Source organism: Lampetra fluviatilis, chromosome 11 (genome assembly GCF_964198595.1).
Source record: "Lampetra fluviatilis chromosome 11, kcLamFluv1.1, whole genome shotgun sequence".
Classification (NCBI taxonomy): Eukaryota; Metazoa; Chordata; class Hyperoartia; order Petromyzontiformes; family Petromyzontidae; genus Lampetra; species Lampetra fluviatilis.
In genome coordinates, this window is record NC_136285.1 from 13,289,518 (window position 1) to 13,302,829 (window position 13,312).

At 51.2% G+C, this 13,312-nt stretch overlaps 1 protein-coding gene across 2 annotated transcripts in view; it reads left to right on the top strand.

The window, feature by feature from the left end:
* The window catches only part of HEMK1 (HemK methyltransferase 1, mitochondrial release factors N(5)-glutamine), a 45,522-nt gene that overhangs the window by 26,194 nt on the left and 6,016 nt on the right, over positions 1–13,312 (top strand). For both annotated transcript variants that reach the window (XM_078861040.1, XM_078861039.1), the window contains exons 5-9: positions 2,391–2,519; positions 4,430–4,494; positions 5,025–5,074; positions 5,781–5,880; positions 7,588–7,683. In XM_078861040.1, the coding sequence (XP_078717166.1) occupies positions 2,391–2,519; positions 4,430–4,494; positions 5,025–5,074; positions 5,781–5,880; positions 7,588–7,683 (440 nt within the window). The remainder of the gene's footprint in view (positions 1–2,390; positions 2,520–4,429; positions 4,495–5,024; positions 5,075–5,780; positions 5,881–7,587; positions 7,684–13,312) is intronic.

Sequence of the window (13,312 nt, forward strand, 5' to 3'; positions counted from 1 at the left end):
GGGCGCTCTTGGCCGCGCTCGTGCTCATCGCGCTGCAGTGGAACGTGAACGCGGGCTTATTCCTGTTGGTGCTGGCGATCTTCATGGTCATCTGCATGTGCAACCTCGTGTACCACCTCTGCATGCCGCCGCCACAAAATTTTGTGCCCCTCTTCATTCTCTGATCAGGGGCGGATGAGAGCGATGAAACACGATAACAGAGTGCCAGCGTGAAGCAACTGACGTTTCCAAGACTTGTTTTCCGTATCTCATTATGTTGCGTAACTCTTTGTTAGTTAATTCATAGTTTAGTGGATTTCACTTATCCGCTATTGTACACATGTCTGTGTGTTGAACTTCTTTCGCACCGGAGGTAGCTGACCGTGCTATTGACGGGCTCAGAGCAAGTAAGAGGGCTTGGGCTGGACACGTCGCTGTGTGAGCCCTCGCGGCCGGGGGGTCGGAAAGACGAGAGTGGCAGTCGGGTGTGGGAACGGGCCCCGAGAGGGCTTGCGTCACGGAGACGGAGCGTTGTAATCGTTTCACGTGCAGGCGCTTGGATCGTCGTATCGCAGGGCCGTGCGAGATGGCGATGGCTTGGGGAGGCCTTTATCCATCAACCGATTGATCATGGCTGATGATGATGGTGGAGGAGTAATACATTTTGTGGTTAATTGACGTGAAAACGTGGAGTGGTCCTTCCCCAGACGGTGCGTTGAGCGCGGGCTCCCCGAGCGGTCTCGGCTGCCCACCTCAGCGGCTATTGCGTCACTCTCATGTGGCTACGCCGGGTCCTGGATTCGAACCCCCCCGGGTTCACCTCACGCTCCACACCGGCTCGTAACTCGGAGCCCCGCGAACGGCCGTGCAAGACGGGCGAGCCAAGATCGACTCGATGCTTAAGAAAATAAAGGGATGGCGAGGATACGGAGAAAAGTAAATTGCCTACAAGTGTTTGGCTTTTGGCCCTGGCCGCGTGATGGAATGCGTGGGGAATTGTACAGTTATTTTAATGCTGGTAGCGCCGTGAATTATAAATGGGTTTTGTGCGTTTGTCGTAAATTTAACTTTGATGCCCAGCGCGCAAATAAAAGTGATGAACGGTTTTGAATTGTGCGTGTTGTGTGTTCGTGTTTGTGCTTCATGTACATCTGTGGAAGTGGTGCAGGTTCTTACCACTTGCGATTAATTCTGGTTCTCCAGCGGAGCGAGTTGACTGCTCGGCCATCAAGAGCCGCACAGAAACACAACATTCGATCTTTTGGGTTCCGCACTTGACTTGGCTCAATTCCAGTTTTTTGGCTGGGAATAAAAAAAATTACATTTTGACTCACGTGATGAACATTTATCCCTGTAGCCAGGGTGGGTGACGAAAGAGCTGTGGCCCTACAGTGCATAGGAGGTCACCTGAAATATATTTCAGAAGCCGCTCTGTGATATCCCCTCTCGTGAGCTGCTACGTAGCGCAGGGTGTGTGTGAATCCGAAATGGATTTTTTTGTCTCTCAATGCAGATACAATTGGGGGGAAATTACATTTTAAATAAATAACCCTTGCAGTTTTCCACACACAGAGATCATTGACTACGATAACACCGCTGAGATCCTGGGTTTTAATTGGGGTTGTTAAAACCGTTATCTTTCATTACACGTAACCACATTTAAAAAATCGTTAAAAACACAGTTATCGGTTTGCCTCATATGCAATGACGTACGACAATAAACACGCACGTACAGCCCTGTGTGCCTTTGGATCTGTTGTCTCATGTGTACCGGTTAGGACATTGGACTTGCAATCCAGAGGTCACGGTACTTCAATTTCCCGGCGTGGCAGTTGAAACAATGAGCCGAGTTTTTCTTAAATTTCTTTGCCTCTGGTCCACCCAGCAGTAGTGATGGGTACTCTGCAGTGAGTCGATTGGTAGGTATCGTGCTGTGGGGTAGAGTGTGTGGGTACACCCACCCACCTCTTTTAATGCGTCTGGTCAGCGTGTGAAAAATAAATAGATGAAATATCGTCTGGAGCTTTTGCTGGTGAAGGCCCCTCCTGCCAGCCAGCAGGCAATTGCAGGGCTTGACCTTTTTCAAAATAAATGTTTTACCAGGTAAGGCCCCCACTGAGCTGTCTAGCTCTTCTTCAGAAGCTACCTGATCACAAATGATAGCTCAAAGAAGTAGTGACTCATCACGTGGACATTTATAGCAGCCAAATACTCTGAAACGCATTTGATTCTAATGTGGAGGGAAAAACCGGAGGACCCGGAGAAAAATCCACGCAAACTCCAAATATACAGCAGGCGTCGGGGTCGGGGTCGGGGTCGAACCCACGACCTCCTGTATACCAGGCGAGGTAGTTAATATCTTCTAGCCACCGTGGCGCCCCCTTCATTATCCCTCACTGCACCCTGAACAGGAGCTGGTGAGTGCCGTGCTGGACTCATCGCTGGTGGCTGCCGGAGACCAGGGAGGGCCCAGCCGGGTCCTGGACATCGGCTGCGGGAGTGGAGCCATCTCCCTCGCGATCCTGAGCGCCTCTCCCTTGGTACCTGTGGCCAGCACTACGGGGCGGGTGGGGGGGGTACGGGGGAATCACAAAGACGAGGGGCTTTCTGAGTAGGGAATTTTTAAAATAAATAAACTATTCCAGGGGGCCAGGTGGCTCAGGAGTTTTAGAGCACTAAGCCAGCATCACCGCTGATGAGGTCCTGGTTTCGAATTCCTCCTGTGGAGAGTTGATGATCTCAGCCTGCGAACGAATAACTGCACCCAAACACATCGCCACCGTCATATAAAATGCTTATTTTCACTTCATTTGGCTACATTCTGGCTGTCATACGGTACACATTTATCGGTGAATCGGCCAGTTTATTCATGGTTAGGTCCATGAAGCTAAGAAGCTCTTTGTCAACGGTGACCCGGCCAAATCAGCGGCACGCGTTTTCTCCGGTGGCGTGTGAAGGCGTTGCCCCCGGTGGGTGGATTAAAAAAAAGTCACTTGAATGGGCCTCAGAAGTAGTTCTGTGAAGCTTCCTTCCACGGACCGTCGTCCAACACACGGGGCTGATGCACTGCTGCCCGGGAGACTTTCGAGTGGACGCCTCGTCGCATGACGCCTGTAGCGCAGTTCGAATTAAAATTGGCACCGAATAAAAACTAAACACAAGTAACGTTAAATCGTTACTCGAATGTCTTAAACTGGCGTGTAAATTCGTACGGTTATAATAGATGAGCCCGATTTAAACGGACACTGAGCAAATTAAAGGTGAAACAATTACATTAATAAATATCATTCTTCCATATTTTCTAATATTCTTTTTTTACAATGGATTATAATCGCGAACTATAGTCATGCACGGTATGAATAACACTAGCTATCTCTGAGAGAAGCCAGCGTTGTTAAAAACATTCCTATTTAAGAAGGCTTTCACCTCCTTTTATCTTCAGGATCTTGCTCTCCTTGTACTACAATTATTTTTAGACAATTTAATTGATATGTTTTTATGCTTCTTGTTTTTTTTCATTTGTATGTATATTGTGTACAGCACTGTGCGATCCATGAATAAAGCACGCTATAGAAGTCGAATTTATTATCATTGTTAATGACAAACGTGGTGATTTTATTCTTAATTTGTGCTCGTATATCACTGCCAACTAAAGCCCCTTAATTGTTTTTTTTTACTCGAAATAAAACAATGAGTGTGATAGTTCACTTCAGTTGAAGAATATGCGCTCATCGCGATATAAATAAAATAAAATCCCACGAAAAATAATTCGGCACCAATCATTCCATAATGGCATTTCAGCACCAGTAATCGTTCGCAATAATGAGAAGCGAAAAATAATATTCTTTCATTTCCTTGCGATGATTGAGCTCTTGTACAAATGAAAATACGGCTGATTAATGCATTCTTTTATCAAGGAAGCCGCGGGTAGAAATACAGTCCAAACAATCCGGCGGTGATTAGGAGGTTCAGGTTGGGGTTATCGACGTCCAGCGCAGACTTTGGCGCTAATTCTGCCATCGAGGTGGCCTCGTTAATCTTCATTTGGGTGGCGTTCGGGCGTCGCGCGCGGCCCTTAATTTCTCCGCCGAACCTCGGAGATTTCCCTGACCTCGCCTGGTGGCGGAGAGGAGTTAAGCCACCGACCGAGGTGGGAGAGGAGAATTTTGAAATGAAACGCCTTGTTTTGAAACAAGGTCACAGAGTAATCGAGCGTGTCTTCCAGACGTGCGTTTGTCCTCGGGAGCTTTTCATTATTCAACTAAGCGGTACGCAAGCCGATCTCCACTTGTTCGCCATCATTCTCAACACAGGCCTGGAATCTTCTCCAGGTGGTCTCCACAGCCCGGAGGCACATTTCTTGTAGTGTTGTTGCACGTTCTCAAAAGTGTTCACATTTTTTTGAAGCATCCTCAATATTTATTCAATCCTGACGTCGCGTGCGCGCCAGGCGAGCTGCGTCGCCGTCGACAAGAGTGCGGACGCCGTGGCCCTCGCTCGAGAAAACGCCGAAGAGTTGAGTGAGCCGACTGTGTCTACCAGGCCCCTCACCTCACACTGTCCACCCCCTAGCGTCCACCCCCCCCCACCCCCCCCCCAGTGTCCACCAGGCCGTCTGGCCCGTGGCATTTCCCGCTGGCGGTGCAACGGTGAGCGCGCCGAATTTGCAGTCACGGAGGTCGCCGGTTCGATTTCTGTCTCCCGGCTGAGACGGTTGAAGCGATGGGGGAAAGTTTATTTGCGGAACTCGGCATTGTTAGGTTATTTTTTTGTGCCTTTGTTTTACGTTGTGCGTTTGTGTTTGCGAGGTGCAAAAGTAGGAATGTAAATAGCGATTCAAGCTGTAAACAGGGAAATAACGGGGGCGGGGGTTTACATTGGATAACGCCAGCAGGGCCCCTATTGGGAAATCGTGGACAGACCGGGCGCACCCTCAACCCCTGAAGTTAGCACGGCGAACTGAGGAATACCGTGGACGTGCAGCATGTGCTCCCCTGCCAGCTATGTTTGAATTTTATTTTATTTCGTTTGCTCCCTTTGCTCAGCTTGGGTCTCCAAGACAGATGCAGCGTCGTGCAGTTGGACATCACCGCCGGTACGACCGCGGTGCGCTTCGCGGGGGTCAAGAGAGCCGCACGTGTTGCCAGCAGTGTCTGTCTGTCGCTTTCTCGTGCTCGCAGGCTCTCCTGGGGCCTTGCGCTGTTTTGCGAGCCCCGATATATTTTTTTAAGGCTCACGTAAATGCACCAAGGGGTCATTGTAACCACCAGCAGCACTGCAAAAAAAATAACCATCCATTTCCGAGAAATTTGTCTTCATTCAATCGTATTATTATAAGAATAGTTATGGTATGAATTTCAGTTTGCCTCATCACACATTTGTATCACTGTCAGATATATTATTCAGCTGTAAGGCGTTACATGCCTGTTTGAGTGTGCGACAGCACTCACCTGTTGTCGGCCAGTTCTGAAAATTCCACATTGCCATGGGAAGGGCCCAGCCTCTTACCGCAAAGGTCTGTGCTCATTTAATCTACCAAAGAAATTACGTTTCGCTGATTTGACCTCCGATTGGCATTCGAACTTACGACCTTGTGATCGATTGAGCCAAGCGGAGGTAGCTACGCGCGCCTGTTGATCCAGCACTGTGGAGGCGAGGGCTATTGGATCACGCAAATGTTGCACGGAATGCTGTACAGCAAGTGTGGGCTCGCGTGTGTTCCACCTGTATATGGGATGGAGTGTTTCCCTCTCGTACCCGTGGGTTTTCTCTGGGTGCTCCGGTTTGAATTGGCCGCTCAGCCCAGGCCGTGGGAGCGCTGGGCCCGTTCGACGTCCTCGTCAGCAACCCCCCCTACGTGTTCACCGGCGACATGGCCGCCCTGCAGCCCGAGATACGCAGGTGACTCTACCGCACCAAGCGCAGCAACGGGTACAGCGCCGGGAGGGCTAAAACACGGCGAGTTGGCACAGGAGGGGGCCACGGATGGTGCATCTGCCGGTGATCTCAGTCAGGCGACCCGTGGCACCTGGGTCCGTCCCGTGACCTCCGGTCAACAGCAGGCTTTCGACACCTCGCGCGGCCTTAAAGTGCACGTAGCCTGGCACGAGCGCCTCGGTGACGTCACCGCCACTCGGTGGCGAACGGCAGTTGTTGTTGTTGTTGACCAACAAGGTCACCCCGGTTGTGCCCGATCTCGACGAAGCTCGCAAAGCTAAGCGGGTACTTGAGCCTCGTTAGTACTTGGGGTGGAAGATGGAATAGTGAGAATATCCAGTGTCGGCGTTTTCAACATTATTCTCCCCACAGAATCGCCAACCCACACTGGCGATCGTGACCCCCGTGACCCGCACGATGTGGGGAGTCGCTTGTCCAGCAGTGGATTGACAAAAGGGGCTGTACGTGGACTTGATACCGCAGCGCCCCGGTGGCGAGATGTTATCTGCCTCGACTGGCATACAGGAGGTCGTGGGTTCAATCCCGACCCTGACGCATGTTGTCTATTTGGAGTTTGCGTCTTCTCCCCATGGTCACGTGGATTTTTCTTCCGGGTCCTCCGGTTTTTCCCTCATTTAGAATCGTGCACGTAGAGTGTTTGGCTGCTATAAATGTCCACACGAGAAGCAACTCGGTTGAGCTGTCATTTGTGGCGAAGTCACTTCTGGAAAAGAGCTACGTAGCTCAGTGGGCCTTACCTGGGAAGATAAAAATTAATGATAAATAGTTTAGGAGCGCTTATACACGTCCACAACATATTCTTTCCACGTGCCCTTCTTAACTTCCAAATCTATATTACCCTTCCATTTAAAGCTTTCGTGACTGCAGGGATTCATCTTCTTGGTTCTTTCGGTAAAGTCACGTAGAAGGGAAATAGTAATAAAAATAAATAAGTAGAACTTTTTAAAATAATATAATAACGTCGTTATTTTATTGTATTATGTTTTATTTTTATTATTTTATTATTTCCCTTCTACGTGACTTTACCGAAAGAACCAAGAAGACTATATTACCCTGTCCTTTGAGGATTGAGAGTCAAACGGAAACGCAGGCGGGGGCGGGGGCGCGGGTGGGGGGCTGGGGAATATCGTAGAGGATAAAACCGAGGTGGAGGAGAGAGAGACACCGAATTCGGATGTAGAGAACCGTCAGCGGGGAGAAGGGAAAAATGTTTAAAGGCGCCGGACTTCACCAGCACCGCGGAATCGCCGTGACATTTGCCAGAGCACGTTTCGTCCGATTCAATTCCGCGCTGCGCACTCGGAATATGCAACCGAAAATATTTGCTCTGCGTTTTTTTTTTTAAATGCGACGCTTCCCATTTAGACATTTTTTTTTTTTACGCGGCGAGATTTGTCCGGTTTGCCCCGTTATTTGTTTACGGCTTTGCAAACCCGTGGGGGCTTTTAGGGGCAGGGAAATCAACCGCCGGCTCTTGCGCGGATCCGGCTCAGTGGCGAATCCTCCCGATCTTTTGGTCGGACCAGCCTTCCCGAAATAACGAGCCATGCCAAAACAAATAACAACGTCGTTAGCGGCCTCGTACGCTTTTCTTTTTTAAACTGAATTTATTCCGCTGTTGTCGTGTTTTTATTTTTTTCCCCCCGGCAGTTTCGAGGATCCGGCTGCTTTGCACGGCGGTGAAGACGGAATGGACTTAATCAAAGTTGTCCTCACTCTGGCCGCGGAGGTCGTGAAGGATAATGGGTCTGTATCCCACGCGCACGGCACCCCGTAATTGACTGTTAGCGCGCCCGTTGCGTCGCACTGTCGCGCGTGGCGACCCGCCTGATTGCCTGAGCTGTTCGGCTTCAGGCGTTCGGCCACCCGCCTTCTATTCCTGGCCATGACAAAGATCACTGCCCCGTTTCCCGGAAGTTCCCGCAATGAGCCTCTACCCTAGGTCGACTCAACCTTTAATTGAGCACGGAGTGCTTGGCGAGATGCTGGATGGCCCACACCTGTCAATCCATTACGGTTTACTCCGTATTCTTGTAGAGGGAAATTGAGTTTTCAGGTCCATACCAGCCTGCGTACACGCGTTTAAAAAAAAAATTGCCTATTTGTTTGTGTTTCTCCCTTGTGATGGGACTTTGTAGGATGAACGTTGAGATTTATAAGGGCACGGGGTGACCAATAAGGTCTGAGTTGATCTGTAATAAGGTAGGGGGGCACTGATAAGGGGTTGACAGGTCTGGCTGGCCCCAGCTGCCGCTTTGCATGACTTCCTGACATTAAATAAAAGCTTGCTACCAGAACATGGTCCACTCACTCGGGCAGAGACAAGGCGGCCTTTGGCTTCATTACCGGTGTACCCCCGATGTGCAGGGCGCCACAGTGGCGAGATGTTAACTACCTCGCCTGGTATGCAGGAGGTCGTGGATTCAATCCCAACCCTGTCTTGTGTATTTTTCCCCGGGTCATCCAGTTTTTCCCTCCACATTTAGAATCGTGCTTTTTAGAGAATTTGGCCGCTGTCAATTTTCACGTGATAAGCCACTTCGTTGAGCTATCATTTGTGGCCAGGTCGCTTCTTAAAAAGAGCTGAAGAGCTCAGTGGGCCTTACCTGGTAGAATGAAATAAGATAATTCGACTTGCGACTATTCGTTCTTGCGTTCGTCATACATTCTCGTAGTTTTTTCAGTTTGCATCGGGTTAGTTTCGTCGTTACATTTGATGACCCTGTAGCAGACGCTCCGACTGCCCCTCCCCTCCACCCCTCCCCCCCTCCCCCCCTCCTTACACCTCGCCATCGCTTCCTCCTTGCTGCCTGATCTCGCAGTCATTGTGAACTCGGCACCCGACCTCTGTCCACTCTTAGAGTCTCACCATCATCACCGTCGTTACCACCGTCTGGGTTCAGCTCTTCCCCGTCTTGGTCACCTGTGTTAGTGACCTGTGTAGTGACTTGTCTTGGTGACCTATCCTGGTGACTTGTCTCAGTGACCTGTCCATGACGATGATCATCTTCATCTCTGACATCGTCACTATCATAATAGCCATGATCATAATCATCTTCGTCATCACCGCGATGACGATCATTATCATTGTCCACCATCACCATCATCATCAGCAGCAAGTTTTAGGTCATTGAGTTCCTGTATTACAGCCAAGACGTCAAAATTACTTTTAGATAAAAAATGAATCGTCCCAGTGTAGCCACGGATATTGCACTCTCCCATGCGCAGGAGATACCGAATCCCACTGAGCCCTGGCCCAGGTGATTATTATGTATTTATTCTACTAGTTAAGCCCCCACTGAGCTAAATAGGTCTTTTTCAGAAGCATCCTGGCCCCAAATGATAGCTCAAGGAAGTTGCTTATCATCACTTGTGGAAATGTATAGCAGCCAAATACTCAAAACGATGATTTTAAATGTGGGGAGAAAAACCGTAAGACCCGGAGAAAAATGTATGCGACCACGGGGAGAGAGAGAGACGCGCAAATTCCAACTATACAGCAGGCGTCAGGTATTTTCAGGATCAAACCCACGACCTCCTGTACACCAGGCAAGGTAGTTAACATCCCGACATCATGATGATGATGATAATGAAAGAGACACGCACCGTGATGATGATGATGATGCGAGAGAATTCCACGCGACCACGGGGAGAACATGCAAGCTCAATATACAGCAGGCGTCAGGGTCGGGATTGAACCCACGACCTCCTGTACACCAGGCGAGGTAGTTAACATTTCGGCGCCGTGGCGAGATGCGGAGGAAGTGAGATCGGTGCTTGGTGCGAGGCCCGGAGCTCCGGAGAGCGTGGCTCTCTCGCTCAGCTTTGGCTTCCTCGCTGTTGATCGCTGTAGAAGTAAAAAGACAACGAACCTCCGCTTTGGTTTTGAGTGATTTACCCACGAGGATCACCAGGGGGCAGTACTTCGCGGCCGTCTTGAGACCAAGTCCCATTGACTCGTCAGTCAGTGAGGGAGCTCGGCGGGCGTAAATCAAAAAAAGGATGAAATTTAAAGAAAACCTGATTTTAAAACAAGGAATGAGCCCTCACGGTCACCGCGAAACGTTGGCCGGCATCGCTCTTGCGAGCAGTCGCTCTCCGGATGGATTTTTGCCGTCGTTGCCATCGCATCTTATTTTACCTCCCTGAAATTTGAAACCCAATGAACCGAATAATTACCTTACGTACGGTAATCCCATTTTAACAAAACCACAAACGCCGTTTTGCATATATATATTTATTTTTCACTACCATGCATATATTCAAATTCTGGCAGGAGTGACCAACGGTTGTTATTTTTTTCTATGTGAGGTATGTGAATTTGGAATCATTTTTAATTCCCGGCTGGCTAACCTTGGACGAACATAGCGAGAAAAATCCATTAACGGCGCTGAAAGTGTTGTTTGTTCGCCGTCCTTTAAAGCGTTCGACAATAAGAAACCGGGCGGGGGCGGGGGGGGCGGTCAGAACGCGGGAGGGGAGAAAGAGAAAAAGATTTCGGCGAACTCGATGACCCGTCGCTGGGTTAAAAAAAAAAATCCATACAGTGTTTGCGAAACGGCGTGCGTGCTGCGTGGGTAATTGATTGACGTTCATATTCCTGTCCGCTGCACCGGGGCAGAACCTCGCCGGTTGGGGGAGACAGTTCTCCTAATTACGTCCGCGAAGGAGCGAGTAATTTCTGGCCGTGCGGCGGTGGCGGCGCCAAAAATGAAAACCACTAAAATTAAATTGACTTGTTGCTGCGCTCGCTCGCGCCGGCGAGGAAGAGGTAAACAAAATCGATTATCCGCGGCGGCGGCTATGGCTGCGGCTGTGCCGTCGAACTCGCCGGCCAGTCTAGCGGGGGGGCGAACTGGAGAGTCACGCGCGCGCCCGTCTTGGCGGGCGGGCGGACGGGTGGGCTCAGGCGGGCGGGCGCGGGCGCGAGCGCGAGCGGGCGTTGATTGCGGCGTTGCCTGGCTCTCCGGCGCCGCGCTCTCGTCGTCGCCGGCGTCGCAGCCCCCGACGGCAGCGCTCCGCAGTTGCCAGTTCCAGGAAACGGCGCACTGAAGGGCATTCCTGGAAGCGTTGAATGCGGCGCTTTGATGATAGTAAAGGGGAGGCAGATGAACCCGGAGAAAAAGAGGAGAGTCACCGCTTTCATGAGGCTCCAGGAAATGTCAGGAGCCTTGCAGGAACAGCGCGAGTAATTAGAGAATCGGACAAATATTTTATATATATATATTTATATATGTTATAAAATCGAGAGCGAGAGAGAGGTTTTGTTTTTGTAAGCGCTTGTTTTGCCCAGCTGCCTGGGATAATCTGAATTCCGCGAATTTTGCCCACCGCTCGAAATTCGCTTTTCGGATGCGCAGATAGGAGGCGGCCCTACTCCAGCCAATGGGGGGGGGGGGGTAGGAGCGGTGAAGGGGGGTGGGGGTGCCGCGACACGTTAAACGCGGCGCGATCCGTGCCCCGTCTACCAGGGAGTTGCTCGCGTCTTGTTACGAACTGGGGTGGGGGGGGCCTCACTCCACACCTGTTGCGGCCGTCGTGCGGCCCTACTCGTTGCCGCCATTGGATCGCTCGCGTCCCGTTTCTCGCTGCTGCTGCCACTGCTGCTGCCACTGCCACTGCTGCTGCCACTGCTGCTGCCACTGCCACTGCTGCTGCCACTGCTGTTGCGTGCGCACGGAGCGTTTCTGTGTCACCTGGCGCGCTGCCCAGTGGGGTAATAACGTCGACTTGCGCAGATTAGTGCGGACAGTAATGAGGTCAGTGTAAAAGGGGCTGGGTTTTTTTTTCCCAGCTTTTCTTTTTTACAATAATAACAATTAAAATAGTTTTTTTTATAATCGCTGGCGTTATTAATGCAAGCGGAAGGTGATTTCCAGACAGCGAGAGGTGCGATCGTGTGGCCGGAGCATCGGTTCTCCCATCACACCTTGCGCATCACGTCACAGCACCGCGCCATGCACACACAGTCCTTGTTTTAGGCGGAGAACTCGCGCCTCTGGTCACAACCACCCCGTTTGCCGTCAACAAAATCACCGTCTTGTGTGTCGTCGTGTTAAATATACTCTTTTTTTTTTTAAAGCCATCGCACGCACTTTTCTGCCCAAATTAGCTATTCCCATAATTCCCGGAAAGTGTCTGAGAGATGGTTTATCGTCGCCCTGAGACGGTGCCAAAATGCCCTCTCTGTGACCAAGGAGGGCATGTCCACATGAAGCCACCGAGTCACAAGGCGGCAGCGGCAGCAACAGGAAACGATGGCCATACTCAACCGGTGATTGCTAAATGAGGACGAGAACCCTGCCACTCGTATGAAATCGTAACAGCCGTGGATTTGAACGGCGGTGGGCGGGGGTGAAACCCAGATATTAACCCAGGAGGATCCCGACGGTGTTGCCGTCACGGTGCTCTGACCTCTGAGCCACCCCCGGCCACCTCCGAACAGGCACGGGGGGTTTGGATACCCAATTGCTGATGATGTGCACAGGCAGGCGGTAAAACCTGGGTCAACCGGGATCGTGGTGTGGGGGCGGGGACCCTCTGAGCCACCGCGGCTGGCGCTTCGTGGAGCGTCGTGGCGTGTCGTGGTGCGGGAGTGACTTTGCCGCGGCCGCGCGGTTTTTCGAGGCACGGAACGCGGCAGACCGCCGAGCTCGGTTCCACGCTTGACCGGGGAAATGTCGCTTGGAGGACCCCCAGACGCCGAAGCCGCCGACGCCGCTGCCTCCCCACGTTTAAATTATCTGGCGAGAGGCCAGATAATTTGAACGGTCTGTGGCAACAGCGATAGGAAACTGAAAATGGCAGCGTTTTTTTTTGTTCAACGGCAGCAAAAAAAAAGAAAACAACAATTGGCTCAGACCCCAGAAGTGTGTGCGTCTGGAGAGGACGGGGGGGGGGCATGGGTCAAATGCCGCTCGTATTCTAATCGCAAGAACGGTCGCCCACTCGCCCCCCCTCTCGCTGCACCCCCCCCCCGCTGCCCCCCTGGGCTCCCCACCACCCCTTCGCTCTGCCCTTTCCCCGGCCACAACTCGATACGAATCTCCACTCCCCAGGCGCGCAGCTCTGAGATCACAAAGCCAGGCCTCTTATCCAGCTTTATATCAACTTTGTAGTAAATAACAGGTTAATTACGAATAATAACAGGGGTTTTTTTGTTGTTGCTGTCACTGGAGGGAAAGGGAGGATTTCTTTGGCCGAAAAGCCACCATCCTTGCCAAACGGCGAGAAACAAAAAACAACCCCACCCCCCCGTGTTATTTACAATTAACCTTTGCGATCGTCGCGTGAGCTCACGGACACCGCAGCCTCGAGCAGCCTCATCACGAGGTTACTAAATAAACACATCGGACGAGACCTCGGCGGCGATCCC